Source organism: Peromyscus californicus, unplaced genomic scaffold (genome assembly GCF_007827085.1).
Source record: "Peromyscus californicus insignis strain IS unplaced genomic scaffold, ASM782708v3 Scaffold_10__1_contigs__length_136768540, whole genome shotgun sequence".
NCBI classification, from domain to species: domain Eukaryota; kingdom Metazoa; phylum Chordata; class Mammalia; order Rodentia; family Cricetidae; genus Peromyscus; species Peromyscus californicus.
Genome location: NW_026294391.1, coordinates 115,470,204 through 115,498,199, shown reverse-complemented (window position 1 = coordinate 115,498,199; position 27,996 = coordinate 115,470,204). Strand labels below are relative to the sequence as shown.

Below are 27,996 nucleotides of genomic sequence, written 5' to 3'. Positions count from 1 at the left end.
TCGTCCTCTTCTCACCCACCCTCCAGTTGCGACTCATCCTCCTGGGCGGGGAGAGGTGGCAGTTGAGTCCTCCCGTATCCCAGCAGGCAGTGCAGTCTGGAGACGCTGACAAAGGAGCAAGGAGCAGTCGCAGCTGCTTTGCGAGGAAGCCACTGGTACTGAGGTGAGAGTCCCCCAATGTCCCGTCACCCACTTCCTCTGACTTGGGAGGAAACGTGGAACTTACGTAGCCGAGGCCCCCCGCGTAGACAATGCCCAGGACCCGCAGCCAGAGCGTGGCTCCGTGACTGACAGCAGGGCTGCCCGGTGCCTGGCTGCGGTGGGTGGCTGGGACCGGGGAGCCGGTCCACCGCTCTCTGACTGCTGGTGGCCCTTCCGCAGGGTCGGGCCAGCAGATGTGTAGCTGCCCCTGCCTGGGCAAAGGCAGCCTCCCAAGCTTCCCGCTGCCTGCCTGGCAGAGTTCAGTTGCCCTGGGGATGCGGCTCTAGGGACAACTCTTTGGCGGACATTGCCTGGAGGGCTGCGGGAGGGAAGTCAGTTGACTACCCTGTTCGTGGTGACACTGTCCTCGCCCTTCCTGCAGTTCAGCCGGTCCCCCAGGCGAGGAAATGGGGGTGGGGGCGGGGGCTGGAGCCAAGCGTCCCGGGATGGCTTTGCCTGAAGGGACATGAAAGGAGGTGGAGAAACGGGGAGGGTTGTGGTGGAAGCAAACGTCTTGGAATCATAGGGGAGAAAGGGGGTACGTGGCCTGTATCCTTACCCCTCCCTGGACCTCTGCACGGATCCTGATGGTTGCACCAGCTGCTCAGCTGTAAACAGGCTCACATGACCAGTTTCACATGGAGCCGGGCAGCATGGGGAAAGAGCTGTGAAGGCTGGGCCCCAAGCAGGTGGGGCTGATGTCTTAAGGAGGGTTTTAGTCTCACCCTAGACCTCAGCCTTTAAAGTTCTGTGGTTCCCCTTTGAGGAAAGTAACTGACATTTGTCTTTCTCCTGCTGAAGTAGCATTGCTGTCCCAGTAGAATTGAAGGAAATTTCACTTGGGAGAGTCACAGGGCAAATAGGAAGTGAAAAGGGTCCTAGCATTTTGTCCTTTAAGGAAACGAAGAGAAGTAATCCTGAAAAATTCAAGTTCCCGAATTTTGCCTAAAAGGCAGTCCTGTTCTTTTGGAACGCATTTTGTTCTTAATGTGAATTCCAGACAGAAGGGGAAAGTCTACTCTTTCGGGAAAGGCACACATGGGATTTAACACATTCATAGTGATGAAAATCTTTTCCACACTTCCTGTAAGTATTGGGAAATCTCTTTGCCTATTAAATACTCCATTCAGGAAATTGAGTAAGGGGTAGGTAGACACCCAGCTTTTCGATTACACATGTATTTGGTACAGATCAGTGGTGAGTTTGGAAAACAGGAAACGGCCAAATGTGTCTTTAAAGTTGTACAGTTTATACACTCAAACAGGATGTGAGATTAAACTATTTTCTGAAGGATATGTAGAACTCACATAGCAGCAGTGGTTTCCTAACATGCCAGGGTACTTGAAATTTTAGAATTTTTCAAATCTGTGAGAAATGGTTGTGATAGATTCCCTTTACATATAGTACATAATCAAGTGTGATAGGCAGTATTTCAGTGTAGAATAGTAAACCCTTAACAGGCAAAGACAGAAAATAGATACTACACCTATCTTCCATAAATTGTTCATGTCTATTCTTCTCAAATACTATATACATATATTTTTTTCTCATAAGGAATTTACATTCAAGCCTACTGTCTGAAAACATGAAATAAGAAACTACAAAACCCATCCCATTCCTTACTAAGCCCAATAAAGAAATTATGAGCTGAGTGTGCTGGCACATGCCTTTAATCCCAATACTTAGGTGGCAGAGGCAGGCAGATGGATCTCTGTGAGTTGGAGGCCAGCTCAGTCTTCATAGAGAGTTCCAGGACAGGCAGGGCTACATATGGGATGTCACAAAATATTGCTACTCTTCCATTTTGTATTTATTTATTTTGGTTTTTCGAGAGAGGGTTTGTCTGTGTATCCCTGGATGTCCTGGAACTCACTCTGTAGACCAGACCAGCCTTGAACTCACAGAGATCCACCTGCCTCTGCCTCCCAAGTGCTGGGATTAAAGGTGTGTGCCACCACCACCATCCTACTCCGTTTTTGTTTTTAAAAAAGATTTAAGATAAGCTGGGTAGTCTCCTGAGTTCAAGGCCAGCCTGCTCTACATAATGATTTCCAGGACAGCCAGAGCTACATAATACAGAGACTGTGTCAAAACACAAAACAAAGCCAGGTATGGAGTCACAAGACTTTAATCCCAGCACTCGGGAGGCAGAGCCAGGTGGATCTCTGAGTTCAAGGCCAGTCTGGGCTACAGAGTGAGTTCCAGGAAAGGCACAAAGCTACACAGAGAAACCCTGTCTCAAAAACCAAAACAAACAAACAACCCCCCCACACACACAAAACAAAACCAAAAACCAAATAAACAAAAACCCTATCAAAGCCAAAAAGGGGGTTTAAGATAAAAAATAGGGAACATTTTAATTTCTCCTAAAAGCTAGAAATGAAGATTACCAATGATGTTCTAAAGGCTGTCTTGTCCTCTTTAGCAGTCTGGAGTATCTTTTTTTTTTTTTTTTCTCAAGACAGGGTTTCTCTGTGTTGTTTTGATGCCTGTCCTGGAACTTGCTTTGTAGACCAGGCTGGTCTCGAACTCACAGAGATCCGCCTGCCTCTGCCTCCTGAGTACTGGGATAAAAGGCGTGCACCACCGCCGCCCAGCTTAGGAGTATCTTTCCTTAGAATAAATATATTAAGTGATTTATTCTTTAAGTCCTCAATTTCTTCATCTCTATTACGAGGCTTTCATTATAATTTCTGTGGACCTCTCTTGCTCTCAAGTTACCTAAAAGTGTACAGTTTGAGGTGGAGGGGTTGCGACAGTCTTATATGAATTCCTGTCTAGCCTGGAGCTCATGTAATCCAGGTCAGCTTCAAAGTCTAGACAATCTGTCTGCCATGGGCTCCCAAATGTGGGGAGTACAGGTGTGAGGCACCATGTCTGGCCGGTTTGCAGTTGTGAACAGGGGCCTATTTTTGGACAAATGTGTTGGCCAAATAAGGCAAGATATTGGTAGCAACTAAAAAGCATGAAGTAACAAGAGGTGTCCAGAATCATGATGAAAACAGGAATTGTATCCTGCAAGAGTCTTGAGGCAGGTGGGTCTATGTGAGTTTGAGCCAGCCTAATCTACACTACTAGCTGGGTTATATAGTGACACTCCGTCTCAAAAACCCCAAAGTCTTTTAGGAGGTCAATTAGCCATATAGGTTGACCTGTACCTGACTTGCTTTTCATCAGGTAATTGAAGATGGCCCCAGCTAAATCATGCCTCCCAAATTAGAAATAACAGCTCTGCTTGGCTTTCTTGACCTTCAGGGTGTATGTAGCCCAAAAGCTAATTCTTTCACTCAGTTCCGTTCAAACTTCCTGCTGAATGAACCGGGTTCTGTGAGTTTAGTGCTGGCTTTAGAAATGAGGAGGAGGTTAACAGCCTCCCTTTGACAGTACCTGACTTTGATCAGCTGCACCAGCGCCTGCTCTCTAGCCTTCCCAGGTTCAGAATTTGTTTCTGTCAGCACATCATAATATTATCAGTCTCAGAGATTAGTTTGTACCAAGTAAATGCACAGAACATATGAATATGTTAGTACGTCAGCGTACTAGCTTACAGTGAGAGGCAGGATAAGCAAGTAGGCTAGAAGGCTCCTTTACAAACCAGGACACCCTTGCTCTTGGCTATAAAGAAACACATAGAAACTGCTCTCAGGGGCTGGAGAGATGGCTCAGCCGTTAAAGGCTAGGCTCACAACCTAAAATATAAGAAACTGCTCTCAGCCTCCCTTTTTCTGGGGTCTATAAATTGACAGACTCAGCAAGACTACAGCATTTACGTAAAAGCCACGTCAGTGACACATCTGTATGACTGTCCTTTAGTCACCTGAGTGACCTTTGGTCACTTGAAACATCTCTTAAATCTGATTCCATTCCTACTGCCTTAGCCCTGGCTTACATCATCTCCTCATGGCATAGACATCCAACAGTTCTTTTTTGTCTTGTATCTACACTGCAGTCAGGTGTTGGAGTTGGATAGTCAATGGCCACCACTCACCCACCTCCAAACTCATCAGGTCAGTTTCTGTGGCTTAAAACTCCTTCAGAGGTCTCCTACTGCCTGCAGCAGTGGTCCTCTACGTTGGTGAATCTGACCGCTACCCAGACAGCTCCTTACAAACTTGACTCCCACCATTTCGGATTCCTGATTCAGTAGGTCTCCGGTGGGGACTAAGAATTTCCATTTCTGACAAGCTCCAAACATAGGAAAGTTAATGATCTTCCACAATCTACCTCCAACTTAACCTTCCCAGTTTTCCCTCTGCTTGTTACTATGCCCATACATATTTTTTTCTTTTCTTTTTCTTTCTTTCTTTTTTTTTTTTTTTCAAGACAGGGCTTCTCTGTGTTGTTTTGGTGCCTGTCCTGGATCTCACTCTATAGACCAGGCTGGCTTTGAACTCACAGAGATCCGCCTGGCTCTGCCTCCTGAGTGCTGGGATTAAAGGCGTGCACCACCACCGCCTGGCCACCCATACCTATTTAAATCATATGCAGTGTGCTCACTGTGAAGTACCCCCTGTCCCTTTTATGCCTCTGCACATTTTTCTTGCAATTAATCCTTTTCACTCTGGATATAGGCCATCATTTTTGCTCCCAGAGCACACTGTGTCAACTGGTATTTAAATATATGTCCTAATATCGCAATAGCATCATATTCTAACACCTGTTGTATTTTTTTTCTTGCTAGTCTGGGATTTATGAAGGATGGAAATATTGTTTTTGTCTTTTCTCCATGTTCCCTACCATAATTCCTGATAAATAATAAGTCTAAGTATATGGTAAATAAATTAAAGATATTGTTATTTCGTTTTGTTTTGAGACAGGCTTTCACTATATAGCCTTGGCTAGCCTGGCACTAGCTATGTAGATCAGGCTGGCCTCCAATTCAGAACTCCTTTTGCTTCTGCCTCTTGAGTGTTAGGCTCAATGATGTGCTCCCCCAAGCCTGGAATTAAAGATCTTAAAACTCCATGTGCCACATGTAGCAGCCTACATAGTCTAAAAACTGAAGTAATATAGATTTTTCTTTGCACATCATGTAATAACCAAAGACACAACAATGTTGTAAATTGTGGAAATAATGTATATATTAAAATGGAGATATAAAGCTGTCTTTGGTTTAGAGGGGTATTTTATTTTCTGTATATGTGTGTGTGTGTGTGTGTGTGTGTGTGTGTGTGTGTGTGTGTGTGTGTGTGTGTTTGGGGTTTGATGTTGTTGTTGCTTGAGATAGGGTCTCACTATACTATGTAGGCTTAGCTGACCTAGAACTTACTACGTAGACCAGGCTGCCCTAAAAGTAATAGACAGCTGCCTATCTCTGCCTTGTGAGTTCTGGAATTAGAGTAGTATACCATCACACCCAGCTTTGTTTTCTTTTTGAGACAGGATCTTGCTATGTAACTCTAGCTGGTCTGGAACTCGCTATGTAGACCAGGCTGCCCACAAACTTGTAGTAACCCTTCTGTATCTATATGCCAAGTGTTGGCATTGCAGGCTTGTGTCACCATACACAGCCATATATTTACAAAAAGACTTTTCTTTTTGTGTGGTACTTGAGATCAATTCTAGTGTTTTATGCATGCTAGGCAAGCTCTCCACCACCAAGCCACACTCCCAGCCCTTTTAAAAGTTTTGTTTGCCTATATATTTATTTATCTATTCATTTGCTTTTTGCTTTTTTCTTTTTTTTTTTTTTTTGAGACAGGGTTTCACTCTAGCCGAAGCCGACTTAGAACTCACTATGTAGCCCAGGTTAGCCTTGAATGCACCATTCTTCACTAATTTTACTTATTTTTGAGACAGGATCTTACTTTGTTGCCCAGGTTGGCCTGGATATGCTATGTAGACCAGGCTAATCTTGAGCTCTCAGAGTTCTATTTGCCTGTGCATCTCAAGTACTGGGATTATAGGCATTGTGCCACATTATGCCACTAATTTTATTTTGATATGGGGTCTTGTTATGTGGCCCAGGCTGTCCTTGAACTTGGGATCTTCCTATCTGAAATTTATAGGCCTGTCCCACTGCTCCTGACTAGGGTGTTCTTTTAAAGTCTTTTATATATACTACTCAGCTTTTATTTTTGAATGTGGATTAGTTCATGACTCTGTATGATTTGTAGTAGTCAGCTCCACCAAGGAAGATAACATATTATTCCAAAACCCTAAAAAATATGCTCTTGAATAATGGGCATTAAGATATAAAATGAGCATTATGATTTCATTTCTGGCATTAAAATTCTGATAGGTGATGCTGGAATTCATGTTTTATTGCTGAGTTTATACCATGGAGGAGAAAGGGCTTTTATACTAAAGACCCTAAAGTAGTAAAACTTAGTGCTCTTACCTAATTTGCATTTTTCTCGTATTTTGGCCAAGACTACCCAGTGTGGAGGACTAAGATAGCCCCTGCACTCAGATAAAAGGGGCCTGACTTAAAGGTGGAGCTGAAAAACAGAATAAATATCTAGAGCCAGAAACATGTAGTTTAAGTAGGTGGCCCTCTGTGGCTAAGCAGATGGCTCACTAATTCCTGCTGCGTGGGGGCTAGACTTTGAGTAATACTGAACTGTTTTGTAAACTTTATTTGTTTTATGTGTATTTGTGTGTGTCTGAGTGTATGTATGTCCACTACATGTGTGCTGGTGTCTAGAGAAGGCAGAAGAGGACATTGGATCTCATGTTGACTGTGGAATTACAGGTTGTTATGAGCCACCAAATGTGGGTGCTGGCAACTGAACCAGGGTCCTGTGCAAGAGCAACAAGTGCTCTTAACCTCTGTGTCATCTCTAGCCCCATTCTTAACTGGTTAAATTTGGAACCATAGTACAAGAATCCAGAAGGACTGCGTGTGCCCTTCTGAGAGGCTCCATTTTCCCAAAAGCGGAGGGGATGAGAATATACTTTTACTGGAGTTCCCATGCTTGCCAGTAGCCCCAGTGTTTGAAGTCTACAGTGTTGAAGTCTTTTGAAACTCCCTTGTCTGTCCCCGACTCTTATCTTTCCATTCCTCTGCTCAATGCAAAGAGAGGAAGATAGCAAATGATCTGGACCAACAGCAGAGAGTGGGAAATTTCAATGTTGCCAGAAATGGTGGCATCCACCTGGGATCCCAGCATTCAGGAGGCAGAAGCAGGTGACCTCTAGTGTGAAGCTAGCCTGGGCTGCATGGCAAGACCCTGCCTCAGACAATCCGGAGAAACCATTCAGGGTTGACATTGCTTCCCGTGGGAGAGTAGTTTGCAAATTAGTCACAAGGTAGTGTGCATACATAAGGTTTTCTTTCTAATTTTATTCAAGAATGTTCTGTACTTTTAGGAGAGGGTCAAGGACAAGGCAGTTTCCCATATCTCTTCTCAGCAGGACTGCCTGCCTTTATGGTCAGGGCCATGTGGGAGCGTCATGATTTATAAACACTGCTGGCGCAGATTGACTCTGAGGGATGAAAGAGAAGCAGAAGGCAGGGGGAGAAGAGAGGGACATGCTGGGAGTGTGGATTCCTTCTTCTTTCCTCTCACCCTAGTCCATGGTCAGCAGCCACCTATCTGTATATAGTGCTGTCTCAGTTAGGGTTTCTATTGCTGTGAAGAGACACCATGACCACTGCAACTCTTATAAAGGAAAACATTTAACTGAGGTGGCAGCTTACAGTTCAGAGGTTCAGTCCACTACCATCATGGCAGGGAACATGGCGACATGCAGGCAGATATGGTTCTGGAGAGGTAGCTGAGAGGTCTATATCTTGCAGGCAACAGGAAGTGGTCTGGGACACTGGAAGGTATCAAAGCCCCCACAGTGACACACTTCCTCCAACAAGACCACACCTCCTAATAGTGACACTTTCCTTTGGGTTCCATTCTCTTTCAAACCACCACAAATGCCTTTAACTAAGATCCTTTGCCTGCCTTTTATGTAAACAGCACATTCCCCGCATGCTCACAGATGAAAGAACTGATTATTAGTAGATACTTATAGGAAAACCAATGACCTCAGTGTCTTCCAAGTGCCTGCACTGAACTTGGGTTTATCATGAATTTAGAACAAGATAAAAATAATGTAATATTAGGGCTAATATATAACTGAAGAGACAAAATATCAAAATACTGAATCCATACAAGCAAGAACATTAAAAATACAACATTGGTCCCAGGCCTGGTAGCACAGGCCTGTAATCGTAGCACTTGAGAGGTAGAGGAAAGAGGATTAGGACTTAAAGGCTAGCCTGGGCTGTGTGAGACCCTGTCTCAAATACAGTCCTTATACAATGCCCTGGGTTCAATATCTGGAATAGGAAAAGGAAAAAAAAATGATAACACAGTGATAAATTTAAATTTCGTTTGGGTCAGGCTACTTGAGACTAGGGTACATATAACAGAGTCATGAGGGTAGGACCTTCTAATTGAGATGCAGAGGAGATAAATACTATAAAAGAGAGTGAGTGGACAATATAATTCTGCCTTTAATAACCTGTGCAACTCTGGGAAAATGTCTTAACCATCCTGGGCTTTTTTTTTTTTAATCTGTGAGGCACTATAACACACTTTGACTTGGCGTACACTGGACTTTCGGACAACACCTTCATAAACTGATCTGCAGGAAGGCTTTTGCCAGCTTAGTATACAATCTTTCCCCTGGATTTTTGCACTTTATCATTTTGTGATATGGAGTAGGGCAAAGAGAAAGTATTACTCTCCCGGAAAACCATCCATCAAAGGTAAGTGGTGTGCTTCATGATGCTTGTTGGCAATGCTAACGCTACTCTGCTGACCTGGTGCTAATTCTTCCCTTATCACCCCGGCTTGGAGTTGGGGAGGCAACTTCTATCTCAGCCAAGATAAGTGCTGGATGGGAAAAGGGATATGAAAAGAAACACTAAACTGCTCAAAAGCAATTAAACACTTCTTTAATGTTGACAAGGAGATGGCCTGTGTGTGATTCATGGGGAAATGAGGAAGGGCATCTTTAACTCACAAAGAGAAAGCCTCAAGATGCAAAGGATAAAATTTTCTAAGCCTTTATTCCAAGCTAATAAAATTCTTCCTCTGACCTGTGCCAACTAAATTCTCCTTAAAATTACAACAGCAGCTTAGCACTTGTCTGTGCGGTTATTTTTGACTTCACAGTAAGATTTGTGAATCATCTCACATTCCTCTTTTTGTTGTTGTTGGGGATAATCTCATTCTATAGTCCTCCTGCCTCAGTTTCCCTACTAGGATGGCCTTTGCCACCACATCTGGCTTAAAAGACTTGAAAAGTACATATTTTTGTTATTTATTTATTTACTTATTTGGGATGGGATCTCATGTAGCCCATGCTGGTATGGAACTCCCTGTGTAGCTCAGGCTGACCTTGAACACCTGATCTCTTGCTTTAGACTATGAAATGCTGGGATTACAGGCATGCGTCATCAAGCCCAGTTCATCACTCATTCTTTTCTCTTTCCTTTGCATACAAATGATAGTATGTGCTTCACAAGGTACTCCTTGCTTTTCTCATTCAACTCTACATCTTTTGGTGGGGCAAAGCATGCTGGGAATTGAATCTAGGCCCTACCACTGAGCTTTATCCCAGACCTCTTTTTACTTTTTGCTCCCTCTCCAACTTTTTATTTGTGGTCAATCTTTTATTTGGTATTAGGGATTGAACCTGGGACTTCATACATGCTAGGCAAGTGTTCTACCACTAAACTACAGACTTTTTGTTTTGATACAGAGTCCCGTTAAGTATCCAGGCAAATCTTGAATTTGATATCCTCCTTTTTTAATTTCCTGAGTAGCTGAGATTACAGTTCTATGTTAGCAGGTCCAGCTTTATCTTACACTGTGAGGCTTGTTTCATGTCTGGCTACACAAAGAACTTTCTCTATTGTTTTGACAGGTATCTTGTATCTCAATGAGTGGATATAGCACACTTTAATAAATCCCCTACTAATGGATAGCTGGACTGTTTCCAGTCTTTTGCTATGAACTACTGGTTTATATTGAGTACCAAAGTCTTTTCACCAAGCTTCACATAAATCATTTCCTTTAAAACTTAACTCGTCATTTAAACGCTTTCACGTATGTAACTTCACATCAGTTGGTGATGGCAGTGGCGGCGGCGGCGGTGGATATATGTTCCAGACATATTCTCAAAGTTAAATTAGTGGCTCTGAGGATATGAGTATTTCATTCTGCAGGATAGTAGTTGTTGCAGTTTATATCCCCATCAGTAATATAAGAGTGTGCTTGATTTCTGATTTCTCTCACCATGTGCTAGCAAGGTTTTTTTTTTTCCTAATCTGATATCCTTTTAAAAATGTATCAAAACATGGCTTTAGTTTATGTTTCTCTTGTGATGTTAAATTAAATAGCCTTTTGTAAGCTAAGTCCCTTTCCTATAAAATAATTTGCTTGTTTGTGTGTGACAGACTCTCTCTCATGTTGTTCAGACTGGTCTCAAAATTGCTGTACAAGTAAGGCTGACTTTGAACTTCTGATCCTCCTGCCTCCACTGCCCAAGTGCTGGGATTACAGGCCAGCCATGCGTACTTGTAAAAAGTTTATGTAACTAAATTTGTCAATATTTCTGGGTTTAGTTTTATCCCATTGTTAGCCTGAGAGTTTCTTTTTAAATTTTCTATGGTTTCTTCTAGTACTTTGGCTTTTCTTTCCCCTTTTAACACTTAAAGTCTTAATCTGTTTGGAATTGGCCATGGTATTAAGCAAAGGCTTAATTCAACTTTATTGTTTTCTAGATGGCTCTGCCTGGTTATGTCTTCCGTAAGTTAAAGCTGCTACCTTTTAATCCTAAACTCTTTCCCTCAGAACTGAGTTTTAGAATGAGTCAGAGCATATTACTGAGTCATGTCAAATTTGGATCTTCCTAACAGCCAAGTTTCTTAAGAATCAACTTACGGAGCTCATTGTTGTATTGAAAAATATATAGCAAACTTCTGAGAGTGAATTATCCAAATAGCAATGTGTGTGACTTAGAGTAAACGAGAGAAATGCAGAGCCCTGTGTGGCTTCTGCCTGTAGGCCCAGGACTTGGGAAGCTGGTGCAGGAGCATGGCTGTGCAATTGAGAAAGAAAGTGGGAGTAGGGGGGTGGGGAAGAGTGGACAAGGATGGAAAGGAAAGAAAAATAGATTCTGAGAAAATATGTTAAATTATAATCACTTGAGTCAGATACTTTTCAAAATAATCTTTCTCTTGTGAAAATATTTTGGTACAGTGCAAAGAATACTGGACTAGAAGGCAGGAAGCCTGATGATATTGGATTTTCTGTTTGTTTGTTTCAGGCTGGTCTATTCATAATTAAATATATCACTATGACCAATAATAGTAGGAAATACTTAGCACTTAGTATAGTCCAAGCAACACTCTATCTAAGAGCTTATTAATCATTCAGTCTATGTAATTAATAAAAGTCTGGGTAATCTGTTATGAATTATACAAACATTAGATATTGTTACTCATAAAAATGTCAGCAGGCTCAGTCAGCTTATTGAAAACCAAACTCAGGAACACAGCCAACATTGTCATGAACTGTGTACACGCTCTGAAGTAGTGGAGAGAGCTGGAGGATTATCTGAGACAGCCTGGGGCTTGCTGCCTTCCTCCCCCCTCGTCCCCCCTTCAGGCTTCCATGCCTTTGCATGTGCAGCTCTCTCTTTTTTTTTTCTTCTTTCTTTTTTGGTTTTTTTCGAGACAGGGTTTCTCTGTGTAGTTTTGGTGCCTGTCCTGGATCTCGCTCTGTAGACCAGGCTGGCCTTGAACTCACAGAGATCCACCTGGCTCTGCCTCCTGAGTGCTGGCATTAAAGGCAAGCACCACCACTGCCCGGCTCTGGTTTTCTTTTCTTTTTTTCTTTTTCTTTTCTTTTTTTTTTTTTTTTTTTTTTTTGAGACCAGGTCTCACTTGGTAGCCCAGAATAGCTTCAAATTGTGGGTCCTCTTGTCAGCCTCCCAAAAGCCTGAGACTACAGGGGTACACCACAACACCTCACCTCCAGGGTTGAAATTCTTTTTTTCCTTCTTTTCTTTTATTCTATTTTTGGGTTTTTTTTTTTTTTTGTGTGTGTGTGTGTGTGTGTGTGTGTGTGTGTGTGTGTGTGTGTGTGTGTGTGTGTGTTTGTTTTGTTTTTGAGATGGGATCTTACTTATGTGCCCCACCTGGCCTAGATCTTGCTATATAGTCCAGGATAGCCTCAAAATCAGAGAGGCACACCTGTCTGTGCCCCTGAATGCTGAGATTAAAGGTGTGAATCACTATGCCCCAGTTTAGAGTGTCTAGATGGCAGGGCCTGTGTATGACTTCCATCTACATTTTTACATATGATGGTACCATATCCTATATTGGTGAAAGTTCAGAAAGCCTCATTAAGGATCAGAGCCCTGGCAGCTGATAAAACTAAATAAAGTGTTCATTGATTGTAGTCCTCTTTGAATATATATGAAGCTCAACTCACAGTAATGGTTTAGAGCCTGTTTTAAAAGTGTGTTCTACAGAATGAAAACTGGACGTTTTCTTTTCTTTCTTTTATTTAAATTTTTTTATTCATTTTACATACCAACCACAGATCCCCTCTCATCCTTCATCCTGCTCCCCCTGAGCCTTCCCTCCCACCCCTACCCACTCCCCATCCCTTCCTCCAAAAGAGTAGGTAGGGCCTCCCATAGCGGGACAGCAAAGCCCTGGTACATTCAGTTGAGGCAGGACCAACCCCCCCACCACCACCACCACCACCAGCATCAAGGGTGAGCAAGGCACTGGATGTTTTCTGAGTGTTAGCTTTTCCACTTTGTTGGGTTGGTTGGTTTTAAGAGAGAGGGCTTCAGTGTGTTGCCCAGAAACATGAGCTTCAAATTTACAAGCAGTCCTCTTCCCTCAGTCTCCCAAGTGCTAGAGTACAAATATGCATCACCATGGCTGGCCCAATTTTGCATTGGGTGGTGGTGGTGGGGTTCTGGGAGCCTTGAATTTTTTATTATTTTTTCTTGAGACAGAGTCTCATGTCACTCAGGCTGGTCTCAAACTTTCTGTGTAGCCAAGGAGGACTTTGAAATTTAATCTTCCTGCCTCTGCTTCTTTTTTGTAAACTTTTATTCTTTTCTCATAGATTACATCCTCACCTCAGTTTCCCCTCCCTGCACTCTTCCCAATCCCTTCCCCCACTTCGCCTCTCCCCCAGATCAATTCCTCCTCTATCCCCCCCCCAAAAAAAAAGAGCAGCCCCCCAGGGATATCAACTGAACATAGCCTAACAAGATACAGTTAAGAGTAAGCACAAACCTTTATGTTGAGACCGGATGAGGCAACCCAGTAGGAGGAAAAGGGTCCCAAGAGCAGGTAAAAGAGTCAGAGACACCCCACTCCCACGGTTAGGACCCATAAGAAAACCAAGCTATGCAACCATAGAGTACATGCAGAGGACCTAGCCCAGACCCATATAGGGTCCATGGTTGTCACTTCAGTCTCTGTGAGCCACTATGAGCCCTGCTTAGTTGATTCTGTGGGTCATGTTCTCCTGCTGTCCTTGACCCACTCTGCTTCCTACAATCCTTCCTTCCCCTCTTCTTCAGGATTCCCCTTGCTCCTCCTAATGTTGGGCTGTGAGTCTCTGCATCTGTCCCACAAGTTGCTGGATAACAAACAATTGGGCTGGGCACTGATATATGAGTGAGTACAGCACAATATCATTAGGAATCATTTCACTGATTTTTTTTTTTTTCCCGCAGTCATGTTTGGCTCTATCCTGGGTCTCTGGACTGTCCTGCCTCTGGTTCCTAGCCATTCCAGCAGTGTCAGGTGTGGGCTCCCTCTCATGGCATGGGCCTCAAGTTGGACCAGTCATGGGTTGGCCACTCCTACAAGTTCTGTGTCACCATTGCCTCAGCACATCTTGTAGGCGGGACAGATTGTAGGTTGAAGGTTTTCATGGCTAGGTTGATGTTCCAGTCTTGGTGCAAGGATCCTTTCCTGATTATAGAAGAGAGTACTGGGAGAGATGAATGGAATTGGGGACATTTGGGGGGGTGTAGAAACCTGGTGCTGTGGAAACTCTCTGCCTCTGCTTCTTCAATGCTGGGATTATAGGCATGTGTCTCCACAGTTGGTTTTATGCAATCCTGGGAATTGAAGCCAGTGTTCTGTGCATGCCAGGTAGGCACTCTACCAACTGAGCCACATTCTCAGACCGTGTATTTTATGTTGCTTTTAGGAGGTTTGCTAAATACGAGTATTGCTTACAATGAGATTAGGAAATAGAAGCAGAAGCATCACATTTGACAGACCGCCTTCTGCCAGCTCCAGCTACCTGGAACATATTCAAATACAGCCCAGAAGGAGTCCTAAAGTGCCTCTGAAACTGGAACAAAGCAGCGCTCGTGATGCCTGTGTAACTTGACATACGAGTGGAAGAACAGAGCCACGTGGGCCAAAGAGCACTTACTCACTCTGAATTTTCAAAGGAAATGCCAAGGACTGCTTAGCGAGGACAGTCATTCAGCTCCCAGACAGCTTGGCTGTCTTGGTTTCAGTAGGAAAAAAAAAGATGAAGAGAACCATCTTCTCCATCCTTCTACACAGCACTATATAAATCATTGTTAATGTCAGTGTAAAAGTGATTCTTAAGTTTTCTACAAGAAATAATGGAAAGTTTTAGTTTTTTTTTAAAAAGAGACTTTATTTTTTAGTGTATGTGTGTGGGCATGTCCATGTGTATGGGGGTGTCTGAGGAGGCCAAAAGAGGACATCAGATACCCTAGAGCTAGAGTTACAGGTAGTTATGAGTCATCTGAGGTGGGGTCTGTAAACTAAATTCTAGTCCTCTAAGAGAGCAGGAAGTACTCTAAACAACTGAGCCATCTCTCCAGACCCAAATTTGGTTCCCAGCACCCACATAGACCACCTATAACTCCAGCTTCAGGTCAGACAGGCAGACAGACATGCACACTCATACTCACACACAAATACACACAAATAAATAAAAATCAATCTTTAGGGGCTGGAGAGATGTCTGCTTTTCCAGGGCATCCTGGTTTAATTCCCAACACCCACAGCATCTCATAACTATGTAGCCCTGGATGGCCTGGAACTCACACGAGATTTACCTGCCTCTGCCTTCTGAGTTCTGGATTAAAGGCATGTGCACCACCACACCCAGCTTGTTTAACTTTTTTCTTTTCTTGCCTTCCTTCCTTCCTTCCTTCCTTCCTTCCTTCCTTCCTTCCTCCCTCCCTCCCTCCCTCCCTCCCTCCCTCCCTCCCTCTCTCCCTCCCTCCTCCCTCACCCTCCCTCCCTCCCTCCTTCCTTCCTCTCTCTCTCTCTGTCTCTCTGTCTCTCTGTCTCTCTCTCTCTCTCTCTCTCTCTCTCTCTCTCTCTCTCTCTCTCTCTGTATGTGTGTGTGTGTGTGAGAGAGAGAGAGAGAGAGAGTTAGGCCAGCTCACCTGACTTGCTCTCTGTGGACTTGCGGATGGAATGTGGGCCCTCAGGCCTGGTATGGCATCAAGCATCTTCAGCCACTGAGCCGTCTTGCTGTTCCCTAAATACGCCATTTTGGCAGAGTGACTGTAGATTGCTGAAAATTAGTATCATGCAGTTTCTTTTTCTCATTTCTAGATTGCCAAAATGGTTTGGAGTTTTTAACTGAATCTAAGAAAGTCCAAAATAGCTTTGAGACGGTAAAGACAGAGCTGCAGCAAGGGGGATTCAGTGCCAATGCATCAACAAAAAAGACAACCAGAGTTAGTGGAAGGAAACCTTCCTGTTTTTGTGTTTCCCACGGAGCTGATATTTTATGCAGATGATCAGTCAACACATAAGCAAGTGTTGACTCTGTACAACCCCTATGAGTTTGCCTTAAAGTTCAAAGGTGAGTCTCCTAGTCTCCGAATTTTAACCAGGTCCTACTAATTGTTACCTGTAAAAATGAATTGACTTAATCACACTAATGGCATTGTGACTTTTTCTTTCAGTTTTATGTACGACTCCAAATAAGTATGTTGTCGTTGACGCTGCAGGTGCAGTGAAGCCTCAGTGCTGTGTGGATATGTAAGTCAGACTCATGTAACATGCTCTCAGTGTGTGGATATGTGTGTCTGAACTTTAAAATGGTCTTCTCAAAGCGATTCTTCACTTTGTGTTTCTCTTTTTTAATTTGGGGCTGAAAGTTTATCAAAATTTAAGACATTTCTGGAGGAGTCTATATAAAGTAATCAAATACTTAAACAGTCTGGACCAGCATTTTCTTTAATAATTCCTCATTGTTTCGGTTGAGACAGTGATGTTTATGGTCAAGTTCTGGCTTATTCCTTTAAATTTCTCCAGCTATAATAGAGAATTTAGCTTTCTTTGAGACATCCTGCTATTATAGTGACATTTGTGAAATGAATAAATACAACATTCTAGAACAATCGCAGTATAAGATCATCTGAAATGATTCAACTAATAAGCCTGGAATTGAATCTAAACAGGCAGCGAGTATGTGTAACTGCTCATCTGTAAAAGGTTATCTGAGTGCTTCCAGATAATTTCATTGTAGAGTGTCAGACGATTGTTTGTTCAAGCTGTTCAGATTGAATTTTTGCTTTAGAAACCAGTGGTGACCAAATGAATCCACTTGGCCAGCCCTTAATTTAAGCTACCAAGTCAACTGTATTTGTCAAAGTCTTCTATGAGAGGCAGCCTTTTCCTCAGCTCAAAGCCATAGAGCAGTGGTTCTCAGCCTGTGGGTCGCAACCCCCTTGGCAAACCTCTGTCTCCAAAAATATTTACATTACATTCATAACAGTAGCAAAATTACAGTTATAAAGTGGCAATGAAATAACTTTGTGGTTGGGGGTCCCCACAGCATGAGGAACTGTGTTAAAGGGTCGCAGCATCAGGCAGGTTGAGAACCACTGTTGTAGGTGAAGTGTGTTTTTAGAGCAGATTTTTGCACATTGCTTTGGGTTGTCATTCAGTGCACAATAAGCAAGGATATTCCAAAGAATTCTAGTCTTACCAAATAAACACACTACCCTTGACCTAACTGTGTTTGCATTCTCTCAGAAGAACCAGGCACAATAAAGGGAATATTCTTACTTCAATCACAAATAAGTAACAATAGGAATTTATTATGTTTGTGAGGAAGAAACTATTTTATGTGTTCCAATTTAGGAAAGAAATCTTCAACAGATGTACAGAAAAAATTCACTGCTAAAGGCAACTTTCTTTATCATTCTTTTACTCAAGACTTGATTCTGGGCTGAGGGCATAACTCAATAGGAGACTGCTTGCTTATTCAGCATGTTTGAGGCCCTGGGTTCAATGTTCATCTAATAGTTCACAATTGCCCATTTTTTCCTTAGACTATATGGTTAGTTTTTTCCAGCATCATTAGCAAATTTTGAGTATTTAGTTATAGTCAGAAAGATTATTTTTACCCTATTGAAATTTCTGATGCCTTCTGTTCGATAGATCCCCAGACACCTAAACAGACTTTGTAATTATTTATTTATTATTATTATTGCTGTTGTTGTTGTTGTTTTGCTCTTTTCAGTGTGATTCGTCATAGAGATGTTCGATCCTGTCACTATGGTGTGATAGACAAATTCCGCCTCCAAGTTTCTGAGCAAAGCCAGAGGAAGGCTTTAGGAAGGAAAGAGGTTATTGCTACTCTCCTCCCATCTGCGAAAGAACAACAGAAGGAAGAAGAGGAGAAAAGAATAAAGGAACATTTAACTGAAAGTGTATTTTTTGAGCAGTCATGTCAACCAGGTAGTATTGTTTTTAAAGACCCTTAAAGCCCTGTAGACTTCCAGCTGTAATCCGTGGAGCTAAGACTACTAACAAGATAACCACTTTCAACCTAGTCAGCAAATGGAGCTTCAGGGAAGAGCGGAGTGCCTGCTACTACCGTAGGTAGAAGGAGTAGACGATTGCCATCCTAGGCTTTGAAATGTATGAAATGCCATATATCTCCAATATATATAAACTTAAAGAAGGCGGGTACCAACTTTATAATACCAGTACAATTTAGCAATTATATACTATTGTTTCTATGACTTTCCTATATCCTTTCTCATTTAATTAGTTTAAAGGAGGAGAGAGGTTCATTTTGGCAATAGGCCAAGCTTAGTATGCTGTTCATATTATTTTGAAAAAAAATCTCATTAAAGTTGAAGTTAATTAAACTAAGTAGATTATAATATCCCCTGTGGGCTATTAATTGAATCCCTCTCCATTCCTCATTTCCTTCCAGCTTAGATACTCAGAATCGCTATGATATATATTTTCAACAATGACACTCTCCTCATATCCAACTTTCAGACAGCATTCCCCCTTTTTTCCAACGTCTAATTATTGTCCTCCAATCCTGTTAGAAGAATAGGGAGATAAAAGTTTACATAGAAAAACAAAGGTCTTTTCAGAGAATGATACATGAATGTGGTACTAGCTGTCTGTAAAACTGAAATGTAAAAGTCAGGAGTGGTGGCACATGCTGGTAATCCCAGCCTGCTAGAGGCTGAAGCAGGAGGATTGCCACAAGTTAGTGAGACTCTATCAAAACAGAGAAAGGGCTCGGGAAGTGACTCAGTGGTAGAGCATGTGCCCAGCTTGAGCAAGGCCCTAGGTTCCATCCCCAACAAAAACAAAGAAAAGAAACATTTTGTAAATATAGTACGTGTATATGAAGTTAAAATAAATTAAAACTAAAAAGTAAATTAAAACAAAGGTAAAAAGGAAAGAAACTGAAGCTTATATTGGGGATATTTTATAAATGTCCTTGTCATTATATCAACCGTCTATCAGTATGTTCATCTTCAAATATTTATTGTAGAAGACAGGAAGTGCTATCTTTTTGGTGTGGCTCTGAAGTTTTTCCATTCTGCACAGGGAGTGCCTAGACTTTCTGCTTAATCCCAGAACTATGGACTAGGTATTAGCTTCCTAGCAGTAACTGTTCGTTGACAGGGCCATCTTTTTATCTTTGGATGAAAGAGAACATTTGACTGGTGTGGTGCTCCCAGGCCTTTTAATCTCAGCCCTTCCTTGGTAGGTGATGGAAGGTAGAGTCAATAGGATTAGGAGTTCAGAGTGATCCTCAGTCAGGGGACAACTTGTAGGACTAGGTGCTTCCCTTGTACCGTGTAAATCCCAGGGACGGAGCAGAGGTCATCGGGCCTGGCAGCCGTCTTGCTGACAGTCACCCTCTGTTAGAGAGTGGAAGGCCAGCCTGGGCCACATGAGAACCTGCTCCCCCCGAATAACAAACTACACAGCACTAACCAACTTGAAAAAGAAAAAAGCCACCTACAGTTTCACATACTTAACAAGTTTGCTTGTGTAAGTGTTGCCTGCATAATAAAAATAGTTTTATATTTTATGGATCTTTTCATGTAATAAAAATAAACTGTAAAATTAAGAGAAATACATAAAATATGCTTTCATAAAATACTAGCCAAGGCTATTAAGGACATTTTTAAAAGGTAGAGCTGAATATTGGTAGATTTTTCTTAATTACATGCATTAATAATGAACTGCAAAGGCTTTATCACACACATTGGAGTCTGTACTTTCTGGCTTCAGAAAATGATGTTCTGTATTATTGTTTGTAAAAATAAAAAGCTGAAAGTGACCTGAAACCATCAGTTGAGAATTGATTATGGTATGACTGTTGAGGAAATGGAATGTCAGGCAGGCATTCACAAGGATCTGTTAGAATGAAGTGCAAAAATCTTCATCAAATATGGGGCTAGGGAGAGGCTCAGCAGTTAAGAGCACTTGCTGCTCTTCTAGAGAACCCAGATTGGATGCCAAGCACCCACATGGTGGCTCACAACTGCCTGTAGCTCCAGTTCCAGGGGATCTGACACCCTCTTCTGGCCACCATACTCACCAGGCACACATATGGTACATAGCCATATATACAGGTAAAACACTCATATACATAAAATAAAAGTAATTAAATCTTTTCAAAAGTTTCAAGTACGTTAGTAAAGGGAGAAAGCAGTTATATGTATATATATATATATATATATATATATATACATATATATGTATATATATATATCATGTACTATTTATATAAAATTGTACATTTTTGTCTTTGCATGTGTAAGATGTGTATATGTGGGCAGTTCTGTGTGGATGCAGGTGTATGCATGACATAGTATATGTAGGGGTCAACCTCAGGGGTCAGTCTACCTTGTAGAGGCAGGATCTCTTATTCACAGCTGTGCTCAGCAGGTCTCTGCCTCCCACCTTGCTGTTGGAATTACAGACAAATTTGCTGTGTCCAGCTTCATGTAGGTTCTAGGAATTCAAACTCAAAGTCTTCATATTGATACAGCAAGCACTTTATCCATGGAGCATCTTTCCAGCCCCTATTTTACATGTTTATGTGGGCATTTATAAAATCTGAAAGTTGTCAGTAGTGCTATCTATAGGAAGAGATGATGGAGGACACTGTTTTGTCTTTATTATTTTTCTTTGAGACAGGCTTTTGCTCTGTAGACCCAAGTTACCCCTCATCCTCCCACCTCTATCTCCCAAGTACAATTAGAGCTGTGTGCTACCACACCCAGATTGGAATTTCAAGGCTAGCCTCAAACTCACTGAGTCTTGCTATGTAACCCAAACTGCCTGCAATCTGCTATGTAGAGCAGCCTTGCCTTGAACTTACGCAATCTTCCTGCCTCTGTCTCCCAAGTGCTTAGATTACAAGTGTTTGCCACCACACCCAGCTCTTTGAAATCATCTTTATTTTAATTTGCAGTCAATGGTGTAGTTGTTATATTTTCCTTAAAATCAGTCTTGCAATAGATGTAAATACAAAGTTGTTTGCTTATGAACTAAGGGTTTTTAAAGTTATTTATGCTATTGTTTCATCCCAAGCAATCATTGCTATGAAATTTGACTTTGTTTTACCTATTTAGCTTTGGTGAAGTTCAATTAAATTTCACAATAGCTAAGGTATTAATAATTTAGAAAAGTTCCACTTAATAATAGAATGAACAGCATTATTTCATTAATAAAACACAAATTGTGTTGCTCTTGGCTATTCCTTTTAATGAAAGGAAGATTAGTGGGGAAAGGTACATGGTAGAAAAATGCTGTTACTGGGTTATTAGTCAGGGTTCTCTAAGGAACAGAACTGATAGAATGAACTAGTATATATAAAATCTGCTATATATTATAGTGTATATAGTATATGTATATGTGTGTATGTATGTATGTATGTATATGGATTAATTAGGGTGGTTTGCTGTGGTCCAAGTAGTCTGACAAAGGCTGTTTCCTGAGAGAAGGGCCAAGGATCCAGTAGCTGTCCAGTTCTTGACACTGGATGTCTCAACTGTCCCAATCTGGTGCTGGAGTACCAGGGTCATCCTAGAGAGCTGCCAGTTTTCAGTCAGTGTTGGAATCCTGAACAAGTAGGTTATAACACCATCGAAAGAATGGGTCAGGCAGGATACGTGAGCTTACCAATGAGTGTGAGGGCAAGCAGACAGAAAGCATGCGCTTCCTTCTTCCAAGTCCTTTTATGTGGGATGCCACCAGAATGTCTGGCCCAGATTTAGGGTGGATCTTCTGACTTCAAATGATCTGGAATTAGGGTGAATCTCCCACCTCAAATAATCCAACCAAGAAAATTAACTCAACAGTATACCTAGCTGTTTGGGTTTTAGTTACTTTCGGATGTAGTCAAGTTGGCAACCAAGATTAACCATCACACTGGGTTTCTTCAAAAGATGGATATAATAAAAGATGGATATATATTGCAGATATACACTCAGAACTATGTCACATCAGGCTTGACAGCAGGGGTGTGTGTGTGTGTGTGTGTGTGTGTGATTTTGCAGAGGTTCTGGGTCAAATTCAGATCCTCATGCTTGTACAACAAGCACTTTTCCCAATGAGTCATCTTTCTAGCCCTGAATTTATTTTTGGGACAGAGCCTCACTAAGTTGTCCAAGTTGGCCTTATAGTTTCAAAGCTCCTACCTCAGCATCTGAAATAGATGGGATCACCAACTTGTGCCGCCATTTCCTCTGGAATACATAGGATTACAGGTGTGAGCCACCGTGTTTGGTCATATTTCATTTTTATTTTAAGAATATTCAACATGAGATTAAAGTATGCTATCTATCATAGGCTGACCTTGAACTTATGATCCTCTGACCTCGGCATTCTGAGTGCTAGGATAATAGGCCTACACCACTACATCGGGTTCTCAACTAATTTTTAGGTGTATAAAAGAGTATTGCATTTTTTGTTGTTTGAGACAGGGTCTTACTAGGTAGTCTTGACCATCCTGGAACTCGATCTGTAGCCCAGGCTGTCCTCAAACTCACAGAGATCCGCCTGCCTCTGCTGAGTGCTGAGATTAAAGGCGTGCGCCACCACTACCACCCCAAATATAGTGTTGTTAAATATAGGTCCTATGTGACAGAGTGTATCTTTAGACATGTAAATCTCATAGGATTGAGACTTGTGTGAACTGAATCACAGCTCCCATTAGTCTCTTCTCCCAAGTCCTGGGAAGCCACAATTCTCTCTGATTCTATGAGTTTGACTATTTAAAACCCTGCAATGGATTGTGTTGGTGTTTTCCTCTTGGGATGGCTATGCCAACAGAATGCTGTAGCTCACTGCCAAAGCCCAGTATCCTAACTGTCCTCAAACTCACAGAGATCCGCCTGCCTCTGCTGAGTGCTGAGATTAAAGGCTGAGATTTAATCCCAGCACTGGGCAAACAGAGGCAGGTGGATTTCCGTGAGTTTGAGGCCAGCCTGATCTACATATTGAGTTCCTGGACAGCCAGGACTACATAGAGAGAACAAACAAAGGAAATCATAAAGGTATTTATGATACACACTTGAAAGACTATTTTCTACTGTAGACTACAGTCAGGGGGTTGGGGAATTTGTAATCACTGTTCTTTTCATGACCTCCCTTTACCATTTAAGGAGGCCAATGCATAATGACTGAGGGTTAAATTATAGACTTCCATATAAGTGCAGCATGGAGGTCTCCATGGAGTTAGAGCAGTGGCGAAAGGTTGACAGATGCATGCTGGCCACTATCTGTGGAGCAACTTCTGACTTTCATCTTACATTGGTTTTAGAAGCAAGCTCAGAGATTATCTTCTTCTTTTTTTTTAATACAGAAAACAGAACGGTCTCTTCAGGACCTAGTTTGCTAACTGTCTTCCTGGGTGTGATATGTATTGCGGCCCTGATGCTGCCTACTCTGGGGGATATGGAATCGCTGGTGCCTCTCTACCTCCACTTAAGTGTGAATCAAAAATTAGTGGCTGCTTATATCTTAGGTAAGGGTTCTACAGATGCTTTGGTACTGATCTGAGGGGTTACTGATTTCCAATGTTATCAAATATTTATAAAACACATACATTCAAGTTGGGCATGTGTAATTGGGAGGTGGAGGAAGGAGAATGAGGAGTTCAGAGTCATCTCACCTCATAGTTTGAGGCCAGCCTCCGCTAGAGGAGATAAAGTCTTTAAAAAGTCTTTCCTTCCCTCATGTTCTCCTGACACTTCTACTTTCGTGCCATTTTTTTCCTTGGATTTGCACTCAGTGTTCCCTGGAGTGCTCTTTTGTTCAACTTTTCTTTTCCTGAGACAAGGTCTCCTGCAGCCCAGGCTTTCCGTGACCTCCTGACCTTCCTCACCCTGCTCACCTCCCCAGTTCTGGGATTGCAAGCATGCACCACCACACTGGGCTTTCTTTTTTTACTTTTATTTGTCTGTATGTGTTTTTTCATTTGTTCTGAGACAGGGTCTCACTTTAGTCCATGCTGTCCTGGAGCTTACTGTGTATCCCAGGCTAGCCTCAAATTCACAGGAATCCTCCTGTTTCTGCCTCCCAGAAGCTGGAATTACAGGCGTGTGTGTGCCGTCATACCTGGATTTCTGTTTTGCTTTTTTTTTACTTCAACATTGCTCTTTCTACTCTCTCCTTGTATTCCTACTCGCCCCGTTCTCCCCCTTTGACCTTATTCCTCAGCCGTCCATCACATTGTCATGAGGTCGATTTCTCTTCTATTTCAGTTTCATGGTGTCTCTCTACTCTAAAGGTCTCCATTGGTTCCCCAAAGTCCCTGGGATAACGTGTAACAGCACAGCTTGGCGTTTACAACAGTGCTGTCTTACAAACCTCCCGGAGCTGATTTCTAGCTATTCTGCTCTACAAATCCTCGAATAGAACCTGCTGAAGTAGTCATTGATTCTAGAAAAATCTCATCTGGAATTTCTGGGCCTCTTGATCATGCCATAACCTTTCTTGAAATGTCCGCCTTTGTTCTGTATCTTCTTTCCTGTCCATCTTCTGAGATTTAGCTGGTGTTCTGTTTGGAGACAGTGTTTCTGACTGCTTCAGTGCTAGGCAGTCATCTTCCTTCACTGTGCTCCTCTTTATTACCTCCTGACATTCATATAAGACTGAGCATGCAAGCCAGTGTGCTTACACACACCTTTAGTGCCAGCACTCGGGAGGCAGAGGCAGGCGGAGCTCTGTGAGTTCAAGGCCAGCCTGGGCTACAGAGTGAGTTCCATGAGAGACCTTATCTCAAAAAAAAAAAAAAAAAAAAAGAGTGAGAGGGGATGGAAAGGAAAGTGGCAACATTGTGCTGCTGTGTCTTTGTGGCCCTAAAGCCCCGCCATAAATAGGCTGTTGAAGTCTGTTTGGTTTTACAGACACTTTTAAATGGCATGTCTGCTGTTCTTACGGCTGATGTGACTGGATAAAGTAGGAGGTATGTTTGATAGTGAAATTAGCTCTGACCAGACGTAAGTGATTTCATTAAATCTATCCAGTGACTGCCTATTGTTGTGAATTGGATTTCTTCTGTATAATTTCAACTAAATTCAAGTCGACTTTGAGATTTTGGTAGAGGGCCTGCCTGTGGCACTATATTTTATTTGCTTGCCGAGCTCCAAACACTTGTTATTGAATGGTAGATTTGGTAAAATGCATTTCTCTAACTGTCCTCCATTTTTTCCCTTCCAGGTCTTATCACAATGGCTATACTTAGAACATGAGCAAGGATTACAACTGACTTCTGAAGTAAATTGATCTTAAATATGAATGTGGACTGCCTTTTATCTCTATTTCACTCCATTAACACACTACAAATTATGAATGATTTCAAGTAACTGCAAATGTATAATATATATTTTCAATTAGTCTCTAATTTTATTTGAAGGACTCTAGCACTTTATGTTCCAGACAACAAAAAGATACTTCCAAGTGATACAGAGGGAATTATTGGAAGACATTCTTTTAAAAGCTATGCCTATTGTGCAAACAATTTTAAATGTTATTTTTCATCTTTTTTTTTTTTTGCCTAATTCACTTTGATAAGGGTCATGGGTCCTTCAAAGTGTAAGACCTAAGTGAGCAACCGCACAGCTTGAAAATGAAGTGACATTCATTGCTAGACACATGCATCAGCATTACTATGTAAATCATGTCTCCCTCAGTCATTACAAGGAGTTGCTGTAGTGGTTTTCAAGCAAATCCGTTCCAAGCAGTGTGTGAGAGGCTTGAGAAAGCAAGGGACTTACTGGGGGGCCACACGTACCCTAGAGTCTCACAGAAGACAAGATGGATTTAAGTCATCTTGTGAACTACAGAACAGGTTGTGGTCCAGACACCAGGCACCTCATACAAGTAAACTGGCTTCTCTGGCCTGAGAGTTCTAAAGGAAGGTAGACATTTTTTAAAATGACTTTGTTCATCCTAGCTTTACCTCTGGTTACCCCTTCATGTTATTAAGGGGAAAATCACCTTTTGGTTTTCTCCCAAGTCTCTTACTTGCCTGAATGTAAGTGACTTGCTCTGACTAGGAAAGTCAGATGACAGTTTCCAAGGACATGGTTTTTTCACCTTCAAACTCTAAGCCAAGTAGAGAAAGCCCTAAATACCCATGTCTATTTTGTATCAGTCACTGAGACATTTTTTAAGTTTTTATTTATTAAAATAATTTACCAAAAAAGTCCCCTAAGCACAACTATTTCCATTTCTTTATAGCATTTTCTGACCTCTGACATCTGTGCAGTTTTAACTGTTCTTGTCACAGCAACTGATCTTTTTTGTCTTAGGATTTTTATCTGAAAGCACAATGCATTGAGTCTCTTGAACATCCATTTCTCTTTCAGCTCTTTTTAATAAACTTTATGCACTGCTAATGTAGCATTCTCAAGGAATATATGTAAACATAAATGTATGCCTGAAGTTGATTTTTTGCAGGAAACAGTACTCTGCTTCTAGAAGCTTTTTGTCTAGTATTTCATAGGGAATCATTGTTTAACCATTTATGGAGCATAAATCATTCAGTGGATCATGTCTGTACATTGTATAATGACTGAAAAGCACATAAGTGTAATCAACTTTGAACTCATAAAAACATGTTTGTGAGGCTCTATCTTGTTTCTCTATTCATTTCTTGAAGTGTGTGTATGTGTGTGTGCGCGTGTGTGCGCGAGAGAGAACCCATCAGAAAGAACAGACATTACTTTCAAAAAGAAAAGAAAATAGGGATCCGAGTTTTACTGACTTAAACATTTTCTTTGCATCACTTCTGAGGAATGCCGAAGTATTATCTGAACTCTTTCTTCAAGTTGACTCATTCTTCTGTGAGTTAACATGGAAAATAATAACAGGGAAATAGCTGGGCTGCAACTTAGCAGCGGAGCTATTCTTGCTTAGAATGTATAAGGTTCAGTTACCAGTATCATACAAAAAAGAAGAAAAACATACTGAAATAAATGATAGAAATAGCTTGAGTTTCTAGACATCCCAAGACAGTTGTCTATCTTTTAAAAGAATTTGTATTTTCTTTTATGTGTGTCAGTTTTTTTCCTTCTTTTTTAAAATTATATCTCATTTTGTTTAAGGCTAGCGAAGATTAGTAGTTCTCTTCACATTGCCTTGTACTGTTTTGTGAACTGTGTTATTAAAAATCCTGAGCTTGCCGGGCAGTGGTGGCGCACACCTTTAATCCCAGCACTCGGGAGGCAGAGCCAGGCGGATCTCTGTGAGTTCGAGGTCAGCCTGGGCTACCAAGTGAGTCCCAGGAAAAGGCGCAAAGCTACACAGAGAAACCCTGTCTCGAAAAACCAAAAAAAAAAAAAAAAAAAGAAAAGAAAATCCTGAGCTTAACAAAATCTTTACAGGTTACCTCATGAAAATAGGTATTTGGCCAATAAGAGTGTGTCAGTTTTCTATGTATCAGTTTCATGTATGTATATGCACACAAATATGCTTGATACTCACACAGGCCAGAAGAGTATGCCACTTTCCCTGGAACTGGAGTTACACACACACACACACACACACACACACACACACACACACACACACACACACGCATGCATGTGAAAGAGAGAGAGAACTGAATGAGTATGGATACCATTAGAGGCCAGAAGAGGGAGTTGGTGCCCGGGAGCTGGAGTTACGGGGATTTGGGAGGCACTCAGTGTGACTGCTGGAAGAAGCTTCAGCAGCAGAGCTCTGATGGCCTGAGCCATCTTTCCAGCCGCTTACGTTTCTTCGTTTTATTTGCTTGTTTTTGAGACATGCCCTCACTCTAGCTCGTGCTGGAGTCAAATTCCAGCCCCTAACTCACAGCCCTCTTCCTGCCCCGGTCTCCCAAATGCTGGGGTTACAGGTACTGTACCCAGCTATGTTGTTTTAATCATTCATTTTTTTACCCCACTTCTTTTTCTATTTCTAACTCTTTGCCTCTTTTTGTGTAGTTCAGGCTGGCCTTGAACTGGCTATGTAACTGAAGATGACCAAAACTGATTTTCCTG

The 27,996-nt window shown here is 41.8% G+C and overlaps 1 protein-coding gene across 2 annotated transcripts; it reads left to right on the top strand.

The window, feature by feature from the left end:
- On the top strand, positions 1–26,606 carry Mospd1 (motile sperm domain containing 1). 2 transcript variants are annotated; one of them, XM_052739652.1, is made up of 6 exons: positions 14–163; positions 15,797–16,049; positions 16,153–16,228; positions 17,718–17,935; positions 23,331–23,492; positions 25,190–26,606. In XM_052739652.1, exons 2-6 carry the CDS (start codon positions 15,896–15,898, stop codon positions 25,219–25,221), a joined length of 642 nt encoding a protein of 213 aa, XP_052595612.1. In that variant the 5' UTR covers positions 14–163; positions 15,797–15,895; the 3' UTR covers positions 25,222–26,606. The 2 variants fall into 2 exon arrangements, with proteins under 2 accessions (XP_052595617.1, XP_052595612.1); XM_052739657.1 differs by lacking the exon at positions 23,331–23,492 and having other exon boundaries at positions 1–163.
- The last annotated feature ends 1,390 nt before the right edge of the window (positions 26,607–27,996 follow it).

What these genes read in the sequence shown, in the direction of transcription:
- Mospd1 (XM_052739652.1), top strand. Translation starts at nt 15,896, where the DNA reads ATGCATCAACAAAAAAGACAACCAGAGTTAGTGGAAGGAAACCTTCCT. An exon ending in GTTTGCCTTAAAGTTCAAAG is followed by an intron (nt 16,050 to 16,152) that starts GTGAGTCTCCTA and finishes TTTTTCTTTCAG; the next exon opens with TTTTATGTACGACTCCAAAT. An exon ending in AGTGGCTGCTTATATCTTAG is followed by an intron (nt 23,493 to 25,189) that starts GTAAGGGTTCTA and finishes TTTCCCTTCCAG; the next exon opens with GTCTTATCACAATGGCTATA.